Source organism: Gobio gobio (genome assembly GCF_949357685.1).
Source record: "Gobio gobio genome assembly, chromosome: 1".
Taxonomy (NCBI): Eukaryota; Metazoa; Chordata; class Actinopteri; order Cypriniformes; family Gobionidae; genus Gobio; species Gobio gobio.
The window spans coordinates 79577994-79605367 of NC_137097.1; the positions used below are offsets into that span (position 1 = coordinate 79577994).

The following is a 27374-nucleotide window of genomic DNA, read 5'->3' on the forward strand; positions in this document are numbered from 1 at the left end:
ACGCCTATACTATATGTATGTACTAAAATATAATCTTATTCTTGGACAAATATATCAAGTGTGTGGGGGATAAAGCAGGGTGCCAGGAGAAGATCGGCGCCGTGCCCCGGGTGAAGATTTTTACGCTGTTATTTCTTTTTGTTGGAACTTTGTTAATCTTTTGAGCTTATTGTACTTTGTATTATTTTGAAACTTTTATTAAGTAAAATGGGGGAACCAATGTGGTGAACCTTATTAATCTTTGACCTGACTCAGAGTATTCATTTTTCCTATTTTCTAAGTATTTATATATATCCATCCATGATAAATCAATAGAGTAAATATACATTGAAAAGAATATTAGTAACCTGTCTAGTGCAACGGAATCCGAGGCTGAGTGAGCTCAGGACACCGCCGAGGACCTTTGATACTACGTCTGATATGCCCAGGAAGCAGGTGAGATCGCCCTCTTATTAATACATAAGATAAAGGGCTTATCGGGTGTAGAGTATTAGGGAGTTACAGCGGTATAAAAATACAACAGGGCACAAAATGGCTGAAATGGCTTGCTGAAAACAGAGCTGTTTTTGACCAGGTAAAATTAGTGTTTTCTTACAACACTAATGAGAATTTTTAATGAAAGTATATTACAAACTTTTCATTTAGACACTTAAGAATCATATTAACATATTAACATATAAAAATGGCATTATATGACCCCTTTAAAAAAAATTCTACATTTTGTTTGCATTTGTAAATTTGACATTTATCTGTATTTATTTTATTAATTAAAAAGATTGTTTGATTAAAATGTAATTGTTTTTGTATCTTGAAATATTATTTCCTTTATTATCTGAATTTTATTCAGATAAAATAAATTATTATCTTTGATCTTTATCTTTATCTTTATTATCTTCCTTTATTATCTGAATCCCATATCTTTTGGCCAGTGTTTATCAATGTTGCTCTTAATTAATGATATACCTTCACTCTTTCAGAGAAATCTCTATCATCATGATTTAGTAGTAAAGTAGCAGCCAGCTGCAAACATGAGGTGGTGTTGCATTGTTAAAAGCGCTATATAAATAAAGTTGACTTGACTTGACTTGGTGATTGGCGTGTCTCGTACTGCGTTCATCTTGAAATTCATTTAATATATATATATATATATAATGTGTGTGTTAATAGGCTATTAATATAAAATTAAAGGGTTTTTTTTAGCAACGGAAATGGAGTTGTTGGGGGCTTGGTGCCCTAAGCAAACTGCGTAATCTGCGTTGTGCATGCTAGTCTGGGCAGTCTCCATTTTGTATTTCTTTAATAGCGTCGCCTTTCGGCAGTGAAAATGAAAGTAGCCTTTCTCGCTTTCAAGTGCAGCCAGACATTTCGAAGCTCGAGGTTAGATTGAACAAACATCATATGTAGCTATTCCAGAGTAAACCTGTTTTTCTGAGGTAAGTTGCTATGATGTTAATGTTATGTTCTGTAATGATATTATGTTGTGTAAAAGAACGTTACAGCCTATTTACAGCCCACAGATGAAAACTGATCCAAAGTGCGTCATCGTGAAGTAAAAGGTCACAAAGCGCCGTTTTACCTTGTTTTCTTTTCTTTTGTTAGTTCAGTTAATTTTATTCCCAGACACAAGTTTCTATAATAAGAATAATAAAACATTTAAATTGTAGGCGTCTTAGACTAAATAAAAGAGATGAATATAGTTATACAATATAGTTATAGCTAGCTTGCTTGCTTCCGCATTGTGTCGGCACAACAGTAGAGAATCTGGCATTTCGTTAGCCCCGTTTCCGACCTTTTTTGTGCTCTTGCAGGCAAATTTGTCTCCCATCAGTGTTACCCAGTTTTCCTATAAAGCCCTAATCGGACGGGATGTATCGTGTTGCGGGATGGTACAAGCTGACTTCTCATGATATAGAGGTTCTTAAATGCTATTTGTTTTATAGACGAATATAAATATAACTTATTAGCCTATTATTATTATTATTAGTATTATTAATAGCTAATGAATGAGTGTTTAAATAAATTCAAAATCCACTTTGTTTAAAAAAAATAAAAAAATAAACTATAGGGGGCATAGCCTAAAGGCATAGTTTGAGTGGCCAAGAGCCAAGACACAGAGCAGGTTATATATGCTGCTTTATTGCACATTACTAGGCTATACAGTATTTCCGCTGTATTTACCGAACCCCCAGCCCATGGGCGTCCAAACTTTTTTAAAGGGGGCCAGATTCGATTGTTGTGGACACACCTGGGGGCCGGTTCCTTTTCTATTATATTAAATAATTAAATAAAAGCTAATTAATCGCACATGTTTTCTGAACATTTAAGTTTTTAAATATTAATTTATATTGCAATAACTTTACATTCAATCTCCAAATTAATGTATAAACAACATTAAGAAAGTATATTTTTAATATTTATGGCATATTTTTATGACTGAAGACCAGTATCTCTGATACCAATACTATGTACTAATACAATGCGGATGTCTCTGTGAAACAGTTTTTTCTCTCTCAAATGTAACCATTAAATATAGCCATTCAACATTACAGTGTAATTGAGAGCTATCAATTTTAATATGTATTAGACTTTAAAAAATAACAACTAAGTAAAAAATAAACTTTAAGCTTAAAGCAATCTTCACAAAAACCCACTACACTAAACCTGTGACCTTGGAAATATACAGAAATTGAATAAAGATATCAAACACTAAATTGTAAATTAAATATAGATTAATCCTTAAAAGTAAAAAAATATTGTTTTCCTCTTTCGTAAATGTGACTCATAACAAATAGGCCTACATACATGCACAGATTTGAGGCAGCTTTAATCACCTTTTTGGTAACTTCATGACATAATTGACGACATAAATGACATTGTATGCTCAGGGTTTCTTTTGTTCTTTAATATAAAATAATAGCGCCGCCACATTTGTGTGTGCAATTAAACACATTACGTTACACGTTTCACGAGTTCACACTTACATCAAATTAAATAGAGTAAAGATTATGCGTATTTGGCGTGCTCTCCAGGAGAGGAATTTTGGCCCAAACCCAGAGTATCCCCCCCGTGATAGAGATAGTCTAGAACTAGACTGCATTGTATTATGGATTGTGTAGACATTTAATAAGAGTTAATTAAATCAAAGTGGGGAGATGGGGTGGTGGAGGGATGCTAAAAAAACTGTCAACTAAAATCTGCTGTATATATACACCTCTTATCGTTGATTAAATTGATTAGCTTAATGTGCTCCACTCGTGTTTAATTAGGTTGAATTATCTGAACGTGCTCCTCCCGAAATTTGTTAATAAAACATCACTAAGTGACGGTGAGCTGCGTTTTATGGTGTGATCATAGCTCGCGCTCGTCAATTAAAATATTGTTTCTATATCTAAAATGGCTTTATGGTATAGTCTATAAACACATTTAATATAAATACAAATGCACAAAACTGCAAATTTATGACAAAATAGTCTGCAATTACTTTTACATAATTTACATTTATATAAAAAAAAATTAGATATTAGATATTAACCTAGATTTCTGACAAAATACCACAGTTATAGTTAGTGTTAGCACTAGGGATGTCACGGTATCAAAATTCCAGTAGTTGGTACCAATACCATAAAAATGTTATGGTACTCGGTACCAATTTCGGTACCACGGCAAAATGTTTTTATTTTTATTTTATTTAACTATTTAAAAAAAATGTAATTATATTCATTGAGTTTATTATTTTTATTTTATTTAACTATTTTAAAAAAAAATAATTATATTCAATGAGTTTATTATTCATCATGATAATCATTATGAGTAAATAATACATAAACATTTAAAGGCTGTATGCTGTTTAAAAGTAAAAATTGTTTATAAAAAATAAATAAAGTGAAAAATAAGCAACCATCTAGGCATAATAATTATTATTAGTAGAGGCGTATTATTATTATTATTATTATTATTATTACATAGAGACGTAGCTAAATACTGTACAACAGTGGCCTAATATATTTCTGTCAATTTCTTCACGTTAAACCGAACTTTTATTTTGACAGGTTGCCGTGAACACCTTTGAGTGTGTTTTCTCAAATGAAACCGTAAACTCTCATGAAGTGACGGTTTATGCGTTCGTGTCCTCATATAGTGACACACGGCACAGTGTCAAAGACAGCGAGCGAGTGTCACGTGTGTGTGTGTGTGAGCGCGCGCGCTGCTTGAAAAGTATTCTGACTGGATCCATCGGCTCAGTGTTTCTCCTGATTTGCACGTAGTGTTGTTGATAAAGTCAACTGGCTTTAAACTAAATCAAATCACAGAGAGATTTGCAGCTTGTACCGGAGACCTCTGCGCCGAACTCGAACGCTTCTCACTGGCTATTTAGTGGTCGCATGATTGAGACACTCAGCAAGTAAACACATTTGTGAGCTTTTGAGTCGTGTGCTGCGCAGTGCACACAAGTAGCGCTCTTTCGTTCTGGTTTTGGCATGTTAATGTTTCCCGGGCCTAAAATCTATTACTGTCACCTTGTGTTGACATTGTGGAACTGCACGATTTGTAAATTATGCGTGGTGGGACACATATAATCTGCGGGCCGTTTGGAATTAATCCCGGGCCGCACTTGGACTTTGGACACCCCTTCCCTTGGCCAAATACTGGTGTCAAAGAATGATAAAATATTCATAATTCACTAATCCATCTTAAAATGTCATCAGGAAGCAGAATGCAGTTCTGCATGTTGAATTTCAACAGGGCGATAAAATGTAATGTAATGAGTTAGTAAGGCAAGAAAATGTGTATAGTCCGTGATTAATTAGTATAGTGATATTTTCCTTTTTTTTGCAACAGCAAAGTTAAGTCTATAAATAAAGTGACGAAACGTTCTCCCCTGCTTGAGGAATTTCACCACATGCAGTGTTGGGGAAGCTACTCTGAAACAGTAGTTTGACAAGCTACAACTACTTAAACATGAAAGTAGTTAAACTACATCAAGCTACCCTTCTGAAAAAGTAGTTAGATACACTACAAGTTACTACCAAAATGTAGCTAGCTACATCGAAACTACTTTTATTTTTTTATTTTTTTTTACAATTAAATTGCATATTTACAAATAACTGAATAATCGTTGAATACACTCTAAAAAAGAAAGGTTCTATATGGCACCAAAAATGGTTCTTGGCTCGTAATCATAGGGGAACCTTTTTTAGTGCTATATAGCACCAATTTTGGTGCTTCAGTGGTTCTTCTTCAGCGGTTCTTCAGAGGTGCTATATAGCACCTTAGTCAAAGAACCGGTGAAGAACCTCTGAAGAACCACTGAAGCACCAAAATTGGTGCTATATAGCACTAAACAAGGTCCCCCTATGATTACGAGCCAAGAACCATTTTTGGTGCCATATAGAACCTTTTTTTTAGAGTGTATAAATCAAGTGTAACCTTTACTAGTCGATTTGTGTGAACTGTGAAGTTATCAACCCACTCCACGTCGTTTACATAATACTCTACTTACTTTATCACTTCACTCATTACTAGAGGGAAGGATGATAGTGAAGTTAAGAAACTTTAACGGTTTCTTAATGATTGGTCCCATTATCAAATATGTTTAACGAGTCTGACAGCTAAACAATCAAGTTTTTTTATAGGTTGGGCTGAGAAGAAAAATGGTAAGGGGCTAAAGTGGTTTTTTTTTTTTTTTTTGAGTCTGACTTAAAATTGGTTGAATAACTTAGGTGAAGTTACTCACCAGCTGATTTATGCTTAGACATTTTGTTTTCATTGTTCTTTTGTGGTGTTGAGTTTTTCCTCACTTTGATAGCCATGTGGGACGGCATACACTTGACTTTCAGCTGTGTAAATTACCATATAACTCAAACTCAGCATTGGGAAAATTTGTATTAAAATGGTACTGGTTTTATGTACAAGTGCTTTCTTTGAATCCAAACAGATTGTTTTGAGTCACTAAACTAAAAATATTGGAAATACAGAACTAATGTAAACATCCTTTTAGCACTATTTCCACTGAATGGAGCAAGTTACTTACAGATGTAATTTTTGTCTTACAGCACATCTTGAAAATGAAAGCAGGTCTGAATTTAGTGTTACTGGGAAAAACAGGAGCAGGAAAAAGTGCAGCAGGAAACACAATCCTGGGACGACGAGCTTTCAAATCAGAGAAATGTGCCACTTCTGTCACAAAAAATGTGGTGGAAGAATCTGGGATTGTCTGTGGGTTTCCTGTCACTGTTTATGACACACCAGGATTATGTGACCCCGAGCTGGAGGAGCGGGAGATACAGCAGAAATATCAGAGTATTTTTCAGAAATGCAATTCAGAACTCAGTGCTTTTTTCCTCGTCATCAAAGCTGACAGATTCACTGCAGAAGAGAGAAGAACTGTGGAGAAGTTTGAGAAGCTGCTGGGAGAAGAAAGACTGGAGAATACCTGGATCCTCTTCACCAGAGGAGACGAACTGGAGGATGAAAAGAAGAGCATAAAACAATTCATCAATGAGACTGAACCACTGAAGAAGCTCGTTCAGAAATATGATCAGAGATACCACGTGTTCAACAACAAGAAGAAAGGACATATCAAACAAGTTCAAGATCTGATTACAAAAATATTTAAGACATGTCTTCAGACAATGGGTGAGCATTTATTATTCCATATTTTCATAAATATTTTGTTCATTTTTAAAAACATTCTTTGTATCACATATAAGTGAATTTGTATTTTAGACTCTCAAAATTCAGCTTCACAACTTTACATCAAATTACATGACTTTAAAGTGGAAATGAAGCAGTCAGTCAATTTATGATTTAGTACATGGATTTCCCCTCTAATAAACAATCATATCACAAAAACAACAAATATAAATATTTAACAGAAAGGGATGTCCTGGTTTAGCTTTTGTAGAAATGCCGCCGCCATCTTGCAAGTTGTCTTGTCTCATCACCTTTATTTTAATAGCGTTTTATACCATCATTGTAACTTGTGATACCATGGGATCGTTGTCTGTCCATTCACATTAAATAATAACACAGTTTGTGCCTTTAGACAAGATAAGACGCATCAATACAGAGCTCTGGACAAGACATGGGGGAAATGGAAGATATCGTGGCCACGAATTACGAATGTTTCCTCATTTAGGCTACATCATGGAAACATTGAACTAATTAGTTTCTTTATTTAATTTAACAAGGGAACGAATTATTGAAATGTGTCCGAATTAACAAGTTATTAATATATATTTTTATGTATCTATTTTTTTGTATCTGTTTTTTTCCGTGTGTCATGAGGGAGGCATTTCACGCACCATTAATTCAGTTTAGTTTTCCCCAGCAGTGCAACATCCAATATAAATGTCTTGCTCATGCAGAAGAATTAGCTTTTCTGTATGGAAGGATTTCGCAGACAATTTTCAAAAGGAATTGCAAATTGTATTTGCAATTGCGTTTTCAATTTGTGGACGCATAAAATGTGACATAATCCAAACGCAATTGCAAATCGCGCATTGCCGTTTGCATTTTCGTTTACGCGAACGCACAACGACTGCCAAATTTCAAATGGAAAAGCAAAGTCTGTTTGCAATTTAATTTCCAATGTCTTACAAGTTATGACCCTGCCATTTTGGAATAGCAATAGAAAATCACCTATTTGCCATTTCATTTCCTCCGTGTCCTGCCACAACCAGCTCAAAATTCAAATGGAATCGCAATCCCCTGTGCACTTGCATTCCGATGTCTAACACAGTCAACTGTCAATCAGGCTTGAGGGCGGGGTTTATTGATGTAGGCTGAAAGTAGGCCACGCCCTCAAGTCGTGGAAAACGGGGTAATTTTGCTATTTTGCGAGTTAAAAAAGGCCATTGGACAGTACACACGTGGGAGCAACCAATAAACTTTCGCCTCAGTTTGAAGAGCCAAACCCTCTGTACTTGTAAAAGTAACACGCACTGTTATTGGACAGTTAGAAAATTCTCCTCTCGATTATCATTTTATATATAGAAGAGTTTTACAGTTGAGGGAAGACGTTGCAAACACAGCGGATAATTGTGGTTGTACAATAAATGGAAGGATTTGGATTAAGTTTGATGAGGCACAAAGCGTCAACGACTCCCTCGGAATGCAGCAGCCATCACGCTATGATTGTACAGACTTTAAACAATGGCTATTTCTCAATATGCGTTCTTGTCTGTACTTGTGTTCTCATGGACTTGTGAAACATCATCGCGAAAACCTGTGTAATTTAATAATACTGTTAATGTGTCACAAAATGTAGTTTTAAGACTTTTTCAGGTGAGGATGTATTTGTTTAAAGCTAAAATTTGTAAAGTTTATTTGTAAAGAGAGCGCCTATTTGAAAATTGTATCTGGCGTTTTCGTTGTTGTGAGATCCAGTCGATCAGCGAGCACTGTTAACCCCGCCGAGGCCAGCCTTAACTCGGCTAGTCCTTCTGACGTCTGCCGCCGGCTCTGATCTCTCTGTAGTGGTTAAACGTCAGATATAATACCTCTCTAATTGTCGATCTTTGGTCTCATTAATCTATAATTTATTCCCTGCCAAATCGCTTTGACTGAGGGCAAAGTGAAGTTTCATAACTTTATATTTTTAGGCTATTTAACTTTACCGTTGTAGCCGACTAGTGCTGACTTTGTTTGACTGAATTGTTTGCTTTATTTCTTGTATAGCTTCTTATACCTTTTACTTTATACTTAACTTTTATTATGGCTATTATTGATCATACATAAACTGACAGTTAACAAAAAAGTGTCTGGGTTGTGTTTTATGTAATTTTATAATTGTATTACATGATAATCATATATATGCACATTGTCTGAACCACAGACGAAAAGAGGCAGTTTTGTGTCTTATATTTCGTTTTGTTATAAATATTCATACAATGAATGTATGTATGCGTTGCCTCAACCACATTTGTGTGGCTATAAGTATGTTTTTTTTTTTTTTTATGAAAATGAAAAGAGGCAGAGTGGGAGCTATCAAGAACACTGCTGTTCAATTAATCACTGGACTTGTGTCCTCCCATCCTCAAGAGTTCATTCTCCTGAGTCGAACTTTGCAAGTCTGAACTAGCAAGGACGCAAGTCAGAAGATCGCGTACTTTGTATTGAGAAACGGCCAATATAAATAATAATGCCACCAGCAGTAATTTTTACTGATCTGACCTGCTAAAATCCTGATTTATAACTGTGACACGATCTGACAAAAATCACCATACATTAAATAGCGGCTAAGAACCACTATCATTGACAAGTTTTTTCTTAAAATATTAGCAATGTCAGCCATGGTACTTGCATAATGTTTTATGTACAATAACAATTCTCACATGCAAGATATTAAAATGGCGCCACTTTTTGATCTCTCACTGTCCAATAACAGTGCGTGTTACTTTTACAAGTAGAGAGGGTTTGGCTCTTCAAACTGAGGCGAAAGTTGATTGGTTGCTCCCACGTGTGTACTGTCCAATGGCATTTTTTAACTCGATTGACAAATGGATAAAGAAAAGCATTTGGCAAAACGACAAAGAAAAGCAATTGGCAAATAGAGAGAGAAAAGATTTTGCCAATTGTTTTTTAAAAAGCGATTTAAAAATGAGCATTTAAAATGATTTATTAATTTACTTTTTATTGTTTTATTAATATGCGTTTAAAAAAAGTAATTAAATAAACTGTTTTAAATGTGTCTATTTATTTATACATTTAAAATGTTTTATTTAATTTATTGTTTAATTTAACTAGATTTAAAAATATGAATTAAATAAACAACTTTAAATATGTCTATTCATTTGTCTATTTAAAAGTGATTGATTTATATAGATTTTTATGTTTGAATTATTAAATTGATAAATTGATTCTTCATTTTATTTTTAAGTGTCACTCCTGGTCCTCCATAGGCAAGTCCTGCTTCCAATGAGCATAGCATAGAGCAAGGGTGGGGAATGTTGATCCTGGAGGGCCACTCTCTTGCCGAGTTTAGCTCCAACCCTGGAAAAAACACTCACCTGCCTGTAACTTTAGTAATCCTGAAGACCTTTATCTTTAGACATTACCTTTATGTTATGATATCATTAGACACTAAGTTTATGTAACCTTAAACATAAGTCAACTCTCAAAAAGCTAAAAAAAACTATTTTTGTTCTGTTTTTGCAATATTTTACACAAAAACAGGAAATGCTCTTGTTGTATCTTGGCAACATGTGGTCAACTTGTGAACATGGCGTGATTGAGTGGAGCTCCTAGTCTCAAACGTGCATAAGCCTGGAGCCTGATCTGTTTTCACCAACCCCAACTTATTTTTGTAAATCAGGCAAAAAAGGTTTTCTAATATATTTTAGCCATTACCGGTGCCAAAAGCATGAATGTTTAATTTCCACTTTAAGACCAGTAATTAACACAATAACCTCTAGACACCAAAAATGAGGGCTAATGAGAATCAAATAGAATTACATAGAACACTTATTTTTACTATGTTTAAGATACCTGAGGATGCTAAAAGGATGATTTCACCTATTAAAACTGAATATTTGCTTTTCTTTTTACAGTAAAGGGAGCAAAAAAACCAAACTGTACAGCTGTGAACAAACAAAAGCCGAAACACACCCCTGTCTCCAGTCCTTCATCCAGACAGATTGTTCTTCTGGGTAAAACTGGAGTTGGGAAGAGTGCAACTGGAAACACAATCCTGGGGAAGAAAGAGTTCAGATCTGTGATGAGTATGAATTCAGTCACCCGTGAATGTTCAGACGCTCAGGCCACTGTATCAGGCAGATCTGTGTCTGTAGTTGATACTCCTGGATTCTTTGACACAAAGATGAAACTTGAAGAGTTAATGACAGAAATAGCGAAAAGTGTTTATAAATCCAGTACTGGACCGCACGCTTTCCTCATTGTTCTCAGATTAAATGACAGATTCACTGATCAGGAGCAGCAGATTCCTAAAATGATTGAGATGTTGTTTGGAGAGGGAGTGTTAAAATACTCCATCATTCTCTTCACTCATGGAGATCAGCTGAAAGGACAGAAAGTAGAGGAACTCATTGAGGAGAGCAGTACATTAAGAGATCTAGTTGATCAGTGTGGAGGCAGATTTCACGTCTTCAACAACAGAGATGAGAATAACAGAGAGCAGGTGAATGATCTACTGCAGAAGATTGACTCAATGATAGAGCAGAATGGAGGAGGACACTACAGTAATCAGATGCTTGAAGATGCTCAGAGATTCAGACAAGAGGAAGAAGAGCAGAGACAGAGAGAGGAAGAGGAGAGAAAACGACAGGTGGAAAATCAAAGACAAGAGGAGATTGATAGAGTGAGAAATGAGACAGAGGTGAAAACCAGAGCAGAGTGTGAAGCTCAACTGAGCTCAAAACAAGAAAGCAAGCAGAAACCAGCGGAGACAAGCAGTGGATTCAAGCAGTTTTTATGCAAGTATCAGAAATGGTTTTATATAGGCATAGCAGCTGGTGTTGTAATCGGTGCGATTACTGGGGGAGCTCTTGTTGGTGTAGCTGTTGCTGGTGCTCTTGCAGCTATTGGTGGTGGAGTTCTTGCTGGTGGAGTTATTGGTGGAACTGTAGCTGGTGTTGCAGCTGGTGTTGCTAAACGTTTTGGCAGAGATGCTGGCGGAGATGCAGCTGGTGTTGCTAAACGTTTTGGCAGAGATGCTGGCGGAGATGCTGGAGGAGTTGCAGCTGGTGTTGCTGAAAGTTTTGGCAGAGATGCTGGCGGAGATGCTGGAGGAGTTGCAGCTGGTGTTGCTGAACGTTTTGGCAGAGATGCTGGTGGAGATGCTGGAGGAGTTGCAGCTGGTGTTGCTGAAAGTTTTGGCAGAGATGCTGGCGGAGATGCAGCTGGTGTTGTTGAAAGTTTTGGCAGAGATGCTGGCGGAGATGTTGGTGGTAGAGCTGTTTGTTGAGTTGTTGAATAATTTTCAGCAAGTAAATCAGAGATCTGTTTCATTAACATTAATATATTAGGTATGATATGTTGTAAGCATTATGGAGTATCAAATCTAAACAAAATGTAATGTGGGCTGAGGGTGATCACTATTTAGTCATAAAATTAACAATGTGTAATGAAAAAAAAATGATCAAGATATTTTAGATTTTTTATAGTTTGTTGTAGTTGCTTGATTGAGTGTTTAGTTCATAAACACTGTTGAAAATGTACAAAACCTTAAGAGAAATATTTTCACAATAAACAAATATCATTATCTCTATACTCAAAAGTTCCTTTTCATTGAAGGATAGCAAAAAACACGTTCCACACTGCTGTGGGCGATATTTTAGAGTATAGAATTCAAATATGTGATGGATTGGGTGAAAAATAAATGAAAAGATGTTTGCATCAACGTTTGTGGATCTCCAGGTCAAACCTGTAACATCATCATATTGGACCAATGGCAGACAAAGTTTCCCTGAATTTCACCTCTCTGTGTGTACTAATCTAGTTTACATTCAACTTGTACTGTGCATACAGTTACTAATGACATAGTGCCTTTGTATATAATTTTGAATAAAAATGTTTATTGTAAAAAAAAAACTGTTTTCTGTATGTGCCATATATTTGTGTATGACAAAAATACTCAATTTCGGATTGTGTAAATATTGTTAACTGTGGGAAAAATTTGACAGGATAGATAAAATTATGAAATATTCAGTATTCAGTTTCAAAGGGGCAGGGGCTCAAGCCCACCCAGTGCACGCCACTGATTGAACCACTGTACTCACACGGACTGATTTAAATATGTGTTTAGTTCATTAATGGATCTTGAGAGTGTAAATTGGTTTGCTCTCTATGGAGGCATCACTGAGCCTTCAGATTTCAACACAAATATCTTAATTTGTGTCTGAAGATGAACGGAGGTCTTACGGGTGTAGAACGGCATGAGGGTGAGGAATAAAGGACATTATTTTCATTTTTGGGTGAACTAACCCTTTAACTCATGAATTGACAATGTTAAAAGTACACATTTTCAGCTGCAATGAATCAAACTTATATAAATGTGTTAAACAACAAACGTACACAAGACAGGTAAAGGTGAAAGCTTACAGGTTTTATACATTTTAGTTTCACTTGAAATCCCCCAATGAATCACACAACAGAGCTCTTGAACAAAAGAGGATACTATTGGCAACACACCATTTGTATAATACCCATAGTATTTACATATCATTAAACGTTTTGGTAAAAAATGAAGAGCTCCAGTGTATAGCTGTGAAAGCTCCAGCAGCTCCAGCTAACACAGAAACAGGAAGCAGATTTGCTCCTGCAAAGGGATAAATCGCACCTCCAGCAAATACACCACCACACACAACACCTGCTGTCTTCAGTAATAACTGTCTAACAGCGCTGGGACGCTCATGAGAAGATGAACAGATCCTCATAAACTGACTCTTCCTCAACAATCTCCAGAGAATCCCTGTTAAAACTCCTACAGCTGCTGATCCTCCTGTAAGGAAACCCCTCATTAATGCCCATCTATGTAAATAATCTTTCTTCCAGAACGAAACACCTCCTGTCACTACAGAAAAAACCACAAATACACAGACACATCTCTTCATCTTTTGAATGAACAGCGGTTTCTCCCTCTTCCCAACTTTCTCCAGTATCTTTGTATTTTCCTGCTCCTCAAATTCTCTCCTCACTCGTGTTTCTGTCTCTCTTCTGACTGTCTCTAATGTCATCTGATGTTCTCTCTCTTTCCTCTCCTCCTCTGCTCTCCTCTCCTCCTCCTCTGCTCTCCTCTCCTCCTCCTCTGCTCTCCTCCTCTCTTCCTCTCTTCTCCTCTCGTTCTCCTTCATCATGTCTAGTGTGTAGCAGGAGTTTGTGTTCTCAGACACGAGTCTGTTGATCTTCTCCATGAGTTCATTCACCTGCCGTCTGTTTGCTGGAGCTTTATTGTTCATTCCACAAAACCCCCCTCCACATCGATTAATGAAATCAGACAGCTCAGTGTTTCTCCTGATCATTTCTCCTAGTGTTCTACTGTGTGGTTTTTCTGCACGAGTGAAGAGCACTAGAGTAAATCTGAGAGCTTCTGCTCCAAACTTCTGCTCAAACTGACTCACAACATCCTTCTCCTGCTCAGTGAAAGTGCTCAAAGACAGAATAAGCAGGATCACATGAGCTCCTGGAGAACATAATTCAAGAGCTCTCTTCAGCTCTGAGTGTGAATCAAAGTCAGTGTGAGTGGAGAATCTGAAGTCTGGAGTATCGATCACTGTCACGCTCCTGTTATTAACAGCAGCGGTGTGTGTCTGACAGACTCTGGTCACTGAGGAAGGGCTCAGTTTTGACTCAAACACAGTTTCATTAAAGATGGTGTTTCCTGTGGCGCTTTTCCCAGATCCAGCTTTCCCGATCAACAGCAGCCGCAGACCTCCATCATCTTCCTCTCTCATCAACACTGGGTTCTGTGTAAAATACATAAAACCATTGTCAAATGCATACAGTGTCAATTGGATGGGAGGGGTGGGGGGTAGTGATCGCCCGATATAGATTTTTTATAACCGATACCAACACCGAATATTTGCATGTTTATGTGCTGATAACTGATATATAGAACCGATATTTATTTGTTTTATTTCTGTTTTTTACAATTATAGCAACAGCTCTGAACTGAACAACTGAACTGAACTTTTTAAACACGGTCATTTTTGCAATTTCACTCCCTTACATACAGAACAAAAGACACTTCTACATCAAGAGAAGAGTATGAAAGAGTGCAACTTTTTAAATACAGTGCAACATCTTTTTAACATTAATGCTGTTGCATCTTTTTATTTATAACTACAGCATATTAACAAAAGGACAAATACATTTACAAAGTCTAATGTTTTCAAGTGGAGAACATAAATAAATGATAGGTGAGTCTATCAACTCCCCATAAATATAAGCATTAGTTTTAAACTACAGTTTTAAAAGGTCTGTGTTTAATAGACTAAAGAGTGAATATTCTCTGGAATATGCAAACATTGTCAGAAAAATAGAGTTGGTGGAGTTGAAAATGGAGTTGAAAATGGGAGTTGGTGGTCTAGTGGTGCATGGAACTGAAAAACACTTACATCAAATTAAATGGAGTAAAGATTATGCGTATTTGGCGTGCTGTCCGGGGGAGGGCTCCGGGCTCGGAATTTTGGCCCGAACCCAGAGTACCCCCCCCCCCATGATAAGATAGTCCATAACTAGACTGTATTTTATTTTGGATTGTGTTGATGTCTAATAAGAGTTTATTAAAATCAAAGTGAGGAGATGGGGTGGTGGAGGGATGCTAAAATAAAAACGGTCAACGAAAGAAGGTAAATATGCTGTATATATATATACACCTCTTATCGTTGATTAAAGCGATTAGCTTGATGTGCTCCACATGTGTTTAATTAGGTATAATTATCTGAGGGTGCTCCACTTGTGTTTAATTAGTTTAAATTTTCTGAATGTGCTTCTCCCGAAATTTGTTTATAAAACATCAATTCACGAGTTCACACTTACATCAAATTAAATAGAGTAAAGATTATGCGTATTTGGCGGGCTGTCCGGGGGAGGGCTCCGGGCTCGGAATTTTTGCCCGAACCCAGAGTATCCCCCAAAATGCAAGAACAGAGGACAGCCACCAGAAAACCCCCCAAATACGCAGATAATTGGTGGGCTGGCGTTTTGATAAGCCTGGTTACTTGACCAGGAGGGCCCGTGTTGCCTCTGATGGGAGCAGCTCACGGCATCGGGCGGACGAGCCCTACTGGCTGATGGCTGGAAGCAGCCTTCGTTTAGAACAACTGGTCGGGAAGGCTCTTGCAACATCCAATGGGAGGCCAATGCTCACTGTATCAGATGGAAAAAACCCTACCGGCCGAAAAATGAGAACAACTGGTCGGGAAGGCTCTTGCAACATCCAATGGGAGGCCAATGCTCACTGTATCAGATGGAAAAAACCCTACCGGCCGATAAATGAGAAGCAGCATGGTTTGGAACTACCTGGCCGGGAAGACCCATGTTGCCTCTGACGGGAGCTCATAGCGCCTGGTGGAACGGGCCCTACTGGCTGATAAGTGTGGAGCAGTCAGAATTTGGGGTGACCGATCGGGAAGGCTTTTGCGACATCCAATGGGAGGCCAAGGCTCGCTGCATCGGACGGGGAAAAAACCCTACCAGTCGAAAGAATGGGGAGCACATGATTTAATCCGCCCAACCAGAGAGGCCCCCTACTGGCTGGTGGACGGGGGCGCGTTGTTTGGAACGGCCGATCGGTAAGGCTCTGACCGCATCTGACGGGAGATCAATACTCGTGGCGTCGGACGGGTGAGCCCTACTGACCGTTAGACGGGGCGGCGCAATTAAAAAGAAACGACTGACCGAGGGGGCCCACCCAGCCTCCACCAGGAGCAGTTTCTGGTGTCAGGTGAGTGGGTCCTATCGGCCGACGGCACGGTGAAGGAGAAGTGAAACACCCGGCTAGGAAGCTCTCGCCGACATCTGATGGGAGATCAATACTCGCTGTATCAGATGGGTAAGCTTCGCTGGCGGACGGGTGGAAGGCAAAGCATAGATGTTCGTCCAGGAGAGCTCTTGCAGCATCCGAAAGGAGATCAATACTCGCGGTATCAGGTAAGCCTCACTGGACGGAGAAAGAGAAGGGATAGGCATAGACCTGGAGAGCTCTGTGGTGTCCGAAAGGTGATCAAGACTCGCGGTATCGGACGAGCAAGCCTCACAGGATGGAAAAAGAAAAAGATTGATAGAAACCTGGAGGGCCCTCGCGGCATCCGATGGGAGAACAATTCTCAAGGCATCGGAAAGGGAATCCTCGCTGGTCAGAGAAAGAAAAAGATGGATTCTGGCCTAGAGGGCTTTCACCGCATCCGACAGGAAATCAGCTCAAGGCGTCGGATGAGTGAGCCTCGCCAGACGAAAAAGAGGAAAAAAGGAATAGCCGCTGTCCAGGAGAGCTCTTGCAGCATCCGACAGGAGATCAAGACTCTCTGTATTGAATGGGTGAGCCTCGCTAGATAGAAAAAAGAGAAAACATAGGATAGGGTTTTTATTAAGGGTTATTAATTAATAAGGGTTTGGTGAGCTTTCCTGATGTGGTATCCTGATGTAGCTTTGAAAAGCGTGACAAGACCATCTTCCGAGAGCTTGGATCTGCAGCTGGGATCTGCTTTTTTTAATTTCAGCATCCTAAGAAAACGAAAAGGCTAAAATAAGCGGTGTTGAGTGTGCACTGAGGGGCTGGTAACCTGTACGAAGATATATTTTTGAAAGGACATTTAGCATTGTGATCGCTGAACCCTTGATCAGGAAGGAGGTTTGTGAATTTTCTGGGGAGGGAGCCCCATACAACAGTTGCGGAAAAATGTTATGCCGCTCAGGTAGCATTTGATGGGCCCAACTTGGAGGCCCTTAACGGTATTAAGTTAGGAAACGAGTTGGTTGGAAAGGGAGAAAATACGAGGGTATTCATGTTATAAGAGAAGTGGAATGCTTTTCGAGAGAAACTGAGCTCCTGCGGGAGCAGAGGGAGAAGCACTGTGTGGCCGTGGAGGAATTAGCCAGAGAAACTCAGCTCCTGCGGGAGCAGAGGGAACAGCACTGCTGCGGCAGTGGAGAAATTAGCCAGAGAAACTGAGCTCCTGGGGGAGCAGAGGGAGAAGCACTGCTGTGGCAGTGGAGAAATTAGCCAGAGAGCTCCTGGGGGGCAGAGGGAACAGCACCACTGCTGTAATGGAGAAAAGGTTAGACGGACAAATGGAGAACCACATTCGTATGAGGGGAAAAAGCTATGACATTTAAATCTAGCATATTTTGTTTATGAGCCCATACGGTAGCCTAGTGAAATAAATATCCATATTTTCATGTAATTTGACAGTTTATTTTATTAAATCTAAAAATAAAAATCTAAAAGGTGTGCATCAACCTGACACCTAGATGAACACTTTAACAGTTGGTTTTATGACTAAACCATTCTCTTCAAATGCTATTGAAGTTAGAAACATGTATACCAATGTTGTAGCTTTAGAGACAGTCCCTAAAACCGCGTATATCGAATGTCCAATGTCAAGCCAGCTTTAATTTAACTCCAGTTAATTTCACCTGTGGTAGGTCAGTCTAGCCAGTAAGAATGTACAACCTTTGGATCATGAAAGCCAAATAATTTTGCCCGTAAGGCATTTACCATGGCCCTGTAAAATTAATTAGAATGGTTTATTGAGATTCGATTTGCACTGTGTGGTGAATTTGCAGACGGTCCCTAAAGCAGCCTAGGCGGCGGATACTTTACCTCGCTGAATACTGCTCCTTTAAGGCAGAACACATTCTCTCTCACTCACTCGCTGATGAGTGGGCAGTCCGTAGATGGAGTGCGAGCTGTGAACGTTGCATGCATTTGCCGTTTATTTTTTCTGTTCAGTAACGCAGTTGTCAGTGCAGTGTATGCGAACTGCCCCATGTGTGCGTTGGATCGACGCGGATAATAAACCCCATGGAATTTCAGATACGGGAGATTGCTTACACTTGGCAAGGACCATTCAGTCCAGCTCTCCGGCCTCTCTGTGTGAAGGGCTATGCCTGTATACAACATACAATATTAAATGAAATGACAACAGAGAAAACATTGTCATTTGTTCATAAATATTCGCTTGGCATAAATGTGCACCATTCATTGATTGTGAACTGCTCTGAACTGAAGCATTGTTGTGCAAGCCCGTACAACGCTCAGAATCTGAAACGTGAGTTTCACATTTATTTAACCCTCAGAGCCCGACGGCATCGCCCACGACGTCACACGGCACCTCCGATAAATATCTATATTATTTCATGAAACTTTTATCGATTTTCTTACCGTTTTTTCCAGCAGAAAGCTAACGAGCTAGCCATCACGGGGGTGTCTTTGGTGTCTTTGTAGCCTTTACAGAAGGTTTTCTATCCAGCCTGGAACATGTGCATCTTTTTGGAGTTGTTCGGCAATAAATCAAAACGCTTACATCCAAGATATATCCACTTGCTGTCCATAATTTATAAATTTTCCGTCATTTTTGCCGCTAGCGCGATGCTAGCTGCCATTTTGGGTGAGGGTTTGACCAATGACAGGCTGATCCGTCATCCACGTTGGTGTGCGTCATTACGCATGAACCACAGCTTTGTTATTGTGAAGAGAGAGAGACGCACGGCTAGTGTTGAGGATAGAGAGAGAGAGAGAGACGCGCTGCAATTTTAAGTAGTTTTGTGGAGAAAGTTTGAGGAAAAAGTTTGAGGAGAAAGTTTGAGGAGAAGTTCCTGATAGGAACTGTTTTGAGGCTTGGCACCAGTAAATATCCAAAATCCAAAGAGGCCAAAAGCGCCTGGACTTTTTTTGGAAAAATGTAAATAGTTTTGGTTCTGTATAAGTTATCATGTTTATTCCTGAGTTCCAGGACTCCAAAGACTTGAACAAACTGTTTTCCAGAGGAAATATGCTTAGCTTTTATTTATTTGAGTGTGTTTTCAATAAATATTTGAGTGATTCAATTTCCGTTTTTTTTTTTTCATTTGTCTTTATGGTCCCATAACTTATTTTACATTCAGGTGACATCAATGCAACACAAATATACTGACAGTGCAACTTGTCTTGAAAAAAAAGAGATGTGTCAATTGTCTGTGCACAACAGGGTTGATGTTTTACAAGCTTTTTTAGTAAATAACACCAGGCGGAAAATTAATTGTAAAAATACCCTTAGGTCTTAAAGGGTTAATGAAATAGCCTTTGAAGTTTGCAGTATCGTGATATGTTTTTCTATCCCCAAAATATAAGATGCCTTAAAATAATCGTTAATAGCATGGTATACATAGCCTACTGTAAGGTATTGATGCTACATTTAAAGGGTTAGTTCACCCAAAAATGAAAATTCTGTCATTAATTACTCACCCTCATGTCGTTCGAGACCCGTAAGACCTCCGTTCATATTCGGAACACAAATGAAGATATTTTTGTTGAAAGCTGATGGCTGAGAAAGGCTTCAGATAGGCCTCCATTGGCATTCAGTACATTGACACTTCCAAGATCCATGAAAGGCACTTAAAACGTCGTTACAAAGTCTATCTCACCACAGTGGCTCTACAATAACTTTACGATGCGACGACAATAGTTTTTGTGCGCAAAAAAAAATCAAAATAACACCTTTATCCAACTTGTTCTTCGCTTCCGTGTGTGCCTCCACGACGCATGCGGGAGAATATGACGCAGATCCGGCGTTCGGACAGATGACCCAGAAGCGATTTGTTTACAAGCAGAGGAAGACGCGCGTGTCTAAGCTGTTGAATTCTACATTGATCGTGCTTTAGGTCTCGGCGTAGAGCTCAAAATGGGGCTTAAGTGTGCATTTCATGGATTCCTGAACGCTGGCGCTACGTCATATTCTCGCGCATACGTCGTGGAGGCACACACGGAAGAGAAGAACAAGTTGGATAAAGGTGTTATTTTGATTTTTTTTGCCGCACAAAAACTATTGTCGTCGCATCGTAAAGTTATTGTAGAGTCACTGTGGTGAGATGGACTTTGTAACGATGTTTTAAGTGCCTTTCATGGATCTTGGAAGTGTCAATGTACTGAATGCCAATGGAGGCCTATCTGAAGCCTTTCTCAGCCATCAGCTTTCAACAAAAATATCTTCATTTGTGTTCTGAATATGAACGGAGGTCTTACGGGTCTCGAACGACATGAGGGTGAGTAATTAATGACAGAATTTTCATTTTTGGGTGAACTAACCCTTTAATGAAATGGGTGCTCCAAAATACATTGTACAGTTCGCATACATCTTTTTTTTTCTTTTTTTTTCGCAAATGTGAGTAGCCTATAGTCGGAATGTCGAGCCCTGTGTGACCGAGCTTATGTGAACGTCAAGTTGAATAGTTTTGAATCAAAGGCAGTGATTATCAGCTGGTTCCAACAAGTGGCTGATTGTTTGGCATAATATGCGGTTTTGTACTGTCATCATTTTAGTGATTTAGCTTTACCCACAAGTATATTTATAGTTCATTATCGCGTGCGTGTCTATGATGAACGCACTTCTCGTGTGTGAAAATTATGTCTGTAATACACAGAGGTGGCAAGATCGCAAGAAAAGCTTGATGTGTGCCTGTAACAAATTTTTTAAGATCATTTTCTATTTCTGTTGTAGTTTCCCCTGTTGCAAGTCTGCGGTGTGCACTCTTTACACTGTCCGAGCACTTCGTGACTGTCGTCATTTTTCTAAAACAACACGCTATTAACATGCCTTTAGAACAACGATTAGAATTTAGAAGTTAGAATCGCAATTGTGAATTGTGGCAAACACAATTACATCTGGGAAAAGCAGGATTTATTTTACCGTGAATGCTGATGGAAGCGGCCGAAATGGTTTAGAAATCTGTAAGGAAAAGATTTTAGCATGTAGAATTGCTTCAAGCTGTTTGAGCTATGTAGGCTATACAGCGTGGGCGGGTGGAGCGACCTGCCGGAAAAGCTGTCCATGCTAAAATAAAAACGGTCAACGAAAGAAGGTAAATATGCTGTATATATACACCTCTTATCGTTGATTAAAGCGATTAGCTTGATGTGCTCCACATGTGTTTAATTAGTTTAAATTTTCTAAATGTGCTTCTCCCGAAATTTGTTTATAAAACATCAAGAGTAAACGCATGAACGCGACTTCACGAGATGAGCATAAACAGAGAAAGAAAAACATTCAGCACTTTTATTTCCAACATGCTCTTATTCATGGCTGTTTTATTTCATTCATGTAAAGTTACGTCTTTATTGTGACATGATGGATCAACGTTAAGTTACCTGACTCCGTGAGTTAGCCTCTATTTTTAGCGCCAAGTTTAAACTACATAGAAGCATCTCATAACAATTTATTTGTGCATATCTCATTTGTGAATTTCTGGCTGTTATGTTAAATAAAGTGTATTAGTTAAAGGCCCACTGAAGTGCCTTGAGACGCGCAGCATTATTCAATGTGTTGACGTAATTTCCCCTGAAACGGCTCCAGCTGTTAGCAGCTCCTCCCCTTTTTTGAAACAGCCAATAGCGTTTTGTTAATGTCACAGTTTGACTAGAGCCTTTCTGTTTGGTAAAGCCACAGTTTCCTCCTAATCTCTAACCGTTTATCATCATAATCTCCTCCATATCGCTTTGAAATACAGCATCTGTGCAGAATTCAGATGGGTCTGATATGTTTTGTCTGCGCCGACTCGTGCATATGATCCGCTCTCGTGTATCTAGTCTAACTTCAGACCAGAGCCGTTGGTGTGTGTGTGTGTGTGTGTGTGAAACTAACTGAAACCAGACTTCATTCGCCTCATCTGAGCATTAAATGTCTGAATAGTTTCCTATCGCATATATAGTGCGCTATGTGCCATTCACCATGTAGAAAATAGTAAATGTGTGAACATCTGACCGATTTCAGCCCTTCAGCGTCTATTTATAATTAGGGCTGTGGCGATACACTTAACTCACGATACGATACACGATATTCAGCTCACGATACGATATATATCACGATATTCAGCCAACGATACGATTCGATATAATTCGATACACTTACATCATTTTCTGAAAGATTTAAAGGGGACAGAGTGATTTTGGTGACATCTTGTGAGTGTTTCATTTACTTGGATTGAATTAACTGAACTGAAAACTAAAATCATCAATTACACAATATATGTCTCTGACTGGACAGAGTCTACAGCTTGCAAATGCTGGACAAAATGAATCAAAGATGTGTTGAGAAAATTAGTTCAATTTATTGAAACAGTGAAATAAAGTGCAGTATTGCAATTAACAATGGAGTTTTAAAAATTGCAGCAAGTGGCCTGTTCTGAACAGTTTCTTTGACAGCTTTTTTAGCTTGACACTGACACTTGTTGGTATTTCCAGAGTATTTCACGTTTGTGTCACACAGCTTGCAAACCAACCGCGATGCTTTGTCTAAGTCAAGGGTCTCCAACCTTTTTTCATTTGAGAGCTACTTTTTAAAAATGAAAGTCAAAGAGAGCTACTCATGTTATATAATACTTAAAACTCTTAAATAATGCATCATAATTCTCATATTAACAGCTATCCAAACAGTTTTACACCTGAAAGAGTATAGTAGTAGTTCCAGTAGTCGGTACAATATCACAATTTTTTTTTTAAATAAATGTTTTATTATATATGATGATAATCATAAGTAAATAATACATAAACATGTAAAGGCTGTATTTTATAAAAGTAAACCTTGTTTATAAATGAAAGATCAAGTGAAAAATAAGCAACCATTAATAATTATATAATTGGTATTATTTATTTCATAATTATTATTATTAGTAGAGACGTATTATTATTACATAGAGACGTAGCTAAATTTACCTTAGGATACAATCTGTAGTCAATCTCTTCACGTTAAACCGAACTTTTATTTTGACGGGTTGCCGTGATTACCAGTGTCTGTGTTCATGATATGACAGTGGGTGCACGTCTTATTCAGCTCCGTAGTTCAGTCAGGGCTCAGCCCATAGACCTTTATCACACTTCCTATTTCCGGTAAGTGAAGCAGTGCACTGCTTCTTCCGGTCCCATCGCGACGCAATCAAAACGCGGGTGTAGCTGCAGCGATCCGGTGCTCTAATACTAAATAATGACATCCTTACCTCAGATTTGACCATTTCCTGACATTAAAAGAATAGAGGAGAGCATGGGTGAGACTGATATGGCGGGATGAAGTTGTATGTTTGTGTGTTGTAGGCCTATGCATTTCCAAACTGTGGATGTTTACGTGTCTCATATCGTCAGCCTGCTGAAATGTTCCCATCCAAATGTGCATTCTGAATAATAAATACATTTCTAACCTGCCGCAGTCCAGTGATTGAGTCTTCTCATTAACAGTGTTTCTCTTACTAATCATATTTCATACCTGTTGTTACATTTTTTAATTAATTTGACTGATAAACACCCTTACGAAATTAACCATGGTTTTATTATAGTAAGAATGTAGTAACCATGTTTTTTTTTTCGTGGATTGACTACCATTTGTATTAGTTTTACTACAAATACCATGGTTAAACTACAAGAACCATATTTTATTTGTAATAAAACCATGGTTCATTTTCATGTAATAAATAGATGAATGAATGCGCGGTAACTGCCTTAAAGAAAGTTAACGATATTAAGCATTTAATTAATCTTAAACAGTAATACGTTAACAGCATGACTGAATTTTGGCATAAATGTGTGAATTACATATACTGTAGGCTACAGTGAAATGATTGTCAATGAAAAGTGACAGAACAACGCTAAAATATTAATACAAATCAATATGTTGATTCAGATCTTATTCGTCAGGTCTCACACACACTTCATCGCGGTCTATTTAGACGAGCACTGATACCGTGTGGTGAAATAATCACGTATGTTTACGACCGGTCGGATTAAAAAACTACAAGTTCAGCAGAGTTTGGAAAATCCTGTACACAGTAATGATCAGTTTATCTCTTCTCCTGTCTCGGAAAATGTCCGGATTTTTAAATCATCCTCCAGATGCTTATTTTAATTGTCGTTTGTTCAGCTAGGTGTTCACAGCACATTGAAAACATGCATAACCGGAAGAATCAGCACACTGCTTCGACGCGCACTTCCGGTATTCAATTCCTCTGTGATAAAGGCCTATTGACTCATGTCCTGATCAGTGCCCTGACTACTGAACCAGGAGCTGAATGAGACACACCCAGTTTTCTCAAATGAAACGGTAAATTCTCATGAAGTGATGGTTTATGCGTTCGTGTCGGCAGAGACTACAAGAGCGAGTGCGCGCGCGCTGCGCCCGTCATCCACACAGAGACATAACATGCAGGAGTAATTTTGCAGTTTATTATTTACAGACACTAGTATATATTCGGCTTCAGTCTGGAGCCCTGCGCTTAAATTAACACTGCGCGACTGAACGCAGCTGCTATGGTGAGCTATTTTTAGAACAGACCCGCGGGCAACTCGTGTGGTCCTTGCGGGCGACTCATGTTGTTGACCCCTGAGTCTAAGTCGTCGCTTTCCTTCTTCTTTTTAAACCCAAAGTGCTCCCACACATCTGCTTTTAAGCATGAAGGCGCTGGATTTATATTCGCCGCCATTTTTTTAAATCTCCTCGCTCTGACTCTGTAAACAAGAAGAGGTAGACGTCGGCGTCTGTGTAAAGTTAGTAGTACGGGTAACTTGCTCTACAGTGATACTAGCGGCTGGCGGACCAAATCGCTCTTCCTGCAACGCAAATGGGGGTAAACACGGGGATTTGAATGGGACTTATGTATCGATACTCGCGGCTTAAAAATCGATACTTTCTTGGGAGAAAAAATATCAATTTATATCGCAGAATCGATAAAATTGCCCAGCCTTATTTATAATCAAGGGGGTGGGACGCTTCAGATTCTAGAGACCATTTGATTGGACAGAAGATGTGATGAGAAGATGAATTCTGCGCTGCGAAATCGGCGCTTACCTGATTTGACATGATTTGAAGGTCTGTGTTCCCCTGGTCAAAGCACTTTCACCAAGAAAGAGAAGAGTCCAAACTGCAAACAACAAGAAAAACTTTAACATATACATTACAAACACGTATACATCGGGAGATCCGGAGCATTCTGCACCTTCAGTCTCTTCACCCATTTATATGGTTTGAGTTATGGTATACGCTCGTATGTGAGAAGCTTAAAGGCTCCTTGCTTTCAGTCCACACAGAAACACCCTTAAAGAAAATCACCTCGTACTGTAGAAATGTGACTATTTTATACTTGCATCAAATATTGTCACTTTTACTGAGGTTGTTTTAGGATTTGTTTTTATTACAAAACTCCACAGATCTTTTTCTTTCTTCTTTTCTTTTTCTTTTAAATAAACACATCGCTTAGCTTATTTTTACCGGTGACTACTGCGATCTTAAAAACACTAAAGTCAAACTCTGGATACAGTGAGCTATGCTACATTTTCAGAAGAGAGAAAATTCAACAAAACAACTTTGTCAAATTAGCTCAACAGCCCTGAATTTAAGGGCAAGGGCATGACTTTGTATGTTTTACTTTTAATAAATTCTATATGTTCACTTCTAATAAATTGTTTAAATAAAACATAATTTAATATTTAAGTGTAGCCCTGCATTAAAGCCCTGCATGTGTTATCTTTTTACAGATTTTATTGTTACTTAGAATGCTCTACATTTTGCCTTTACTGCATACCAAACCATAATAAATGCTTTACTGTTAATTGTGCCTTTATATGTGAAATACATGCAATATGAATAATGTTAACTACATTTGAGATTCAGTCATATCTATTTGTATTTATTTCTTTATTTTCAATGTAAAGGCCCATGACCTCAAAAAATTCATGGCAAAACATGTGGGATACATGGACTGGATTTGTCCGTTTGTTTTTTGTGCCAGTTCGGCCCTGCACGAAAGCCTTCGCACAAATTATATTTGATTTCTGTTTATGCATTTGTAATCACACGAATGTTCTTTAAACACTTTAGTAACGTGAAATAAAAACAACTTCAGAAAGAGACTTCCTGGATGAACTCCGTTATGACGCAACATTTTGAAGAATATTTTTGTTTACATTCAATTCTGTCAACATTCGTCATGCTATGCGCTTTTAGGCAAGTTCGTGATATAATCTGATATGCTAATGTGCTAATCTTTTTAAGTGAAGTGGAGAGACAAAACTTGACACTTAAACACTATCGAGTTCTGGTTAGTTTTAGTTTTAGCTAAAGCCTTTTAGCCCATGACACCGAATTGTTGCCTAGCTACTCAACTAAGTTGAGCAGTTTAACTAACTTAACTATAGTTAAGACACTCATTTCCAGAACACAATGTATTTGTTAAATATAGCCTAAAGAAATAGAATTGACTTCAACTTACTGAGAAGCACACAAGACGGAGGGAGTAAAATGTCTTCGGTCAGAAGCTTCAACCAAAATGTCGGAAATTTTACTTTCACTTTTAACAGCCATGAATCACGTGACGCTGTTTGTCTCTGGACTCTGTGCTACACTCTGCTCTCAGCAGCGAGGGGTATCTCAGCGTTTTGCAGGAAAGAAAGAAGGAAAAATCACAAACGCAGACTCTTTCATGAAACCAGAAAAGGTGTTCTCCTCTCATGCAGTAGAAGTGGTTCAGTCCAACACATTCTCACACCCAACTCGTCACATATGGACAGTAAAAACGCTGCATCTGTAACTGCATGAGAGGATAACATGAGCTGAAAGTTCCCGCTGACATGTTGCAGGCTTTATTTAACTTTACAACTGACACAACACATGGAATAGCTACTCAGAGTCAGATACGCAAATTATGTTTTGACGTCACTACAGGGAAATAACCTGATG

At 38.4% G+C, this 27374-nt stretch overlaps 2 protein-coding genes across 2 annotated transcripts; one reads left to right on the top strand and one right to left on the bottom strand.

Moving 5' to 3' along the window:
• LOC307126218 (GTPase IMAP family member 8-like) lies at positions 1 to 12539 on the top strand. The gene is made up of 3 exons (XM_079816648.1): positions 1 to 435; positions 6054 to 6636; positions 10551 to 12539. The coding sequence occupies exons 1-3, from the start codon at positions 421 to 423 to the stop codon at positions 11921 to 11923; spliced, it is 1971 nt and encodes a 656-aa protein (XP_079672774.1). The 5' UTR covers positions 1 to 420; the 3' UTR covers positions 11924 to 12539.
• LOC307126290 (uncharacterized protein) lies at positions 11460 to 27223 on the bottom strand. The gene is made up of 3 exons (XM_079816755.1): positions 26908 to 27223; positions 25488 to 25560; positions 11460 to 14423 (listed from the first exon to the last, which is right to left on the bottom strand). The coding sequence occupies exons 2-3, from the start codon at positions 25497 to 25499 to the stop codon at positions 13173 to 13175; spliced, it is 1263 nt and encodes a 420-aa protein (XP_079672881.1). The 5' UTR covers positions 25500 to 25560; positions 26908 to 27223; the 3' UTR covers positions 11460 to 13172.
• Positions 27224 to 27374: the final 151 nt, after the last annotated feature.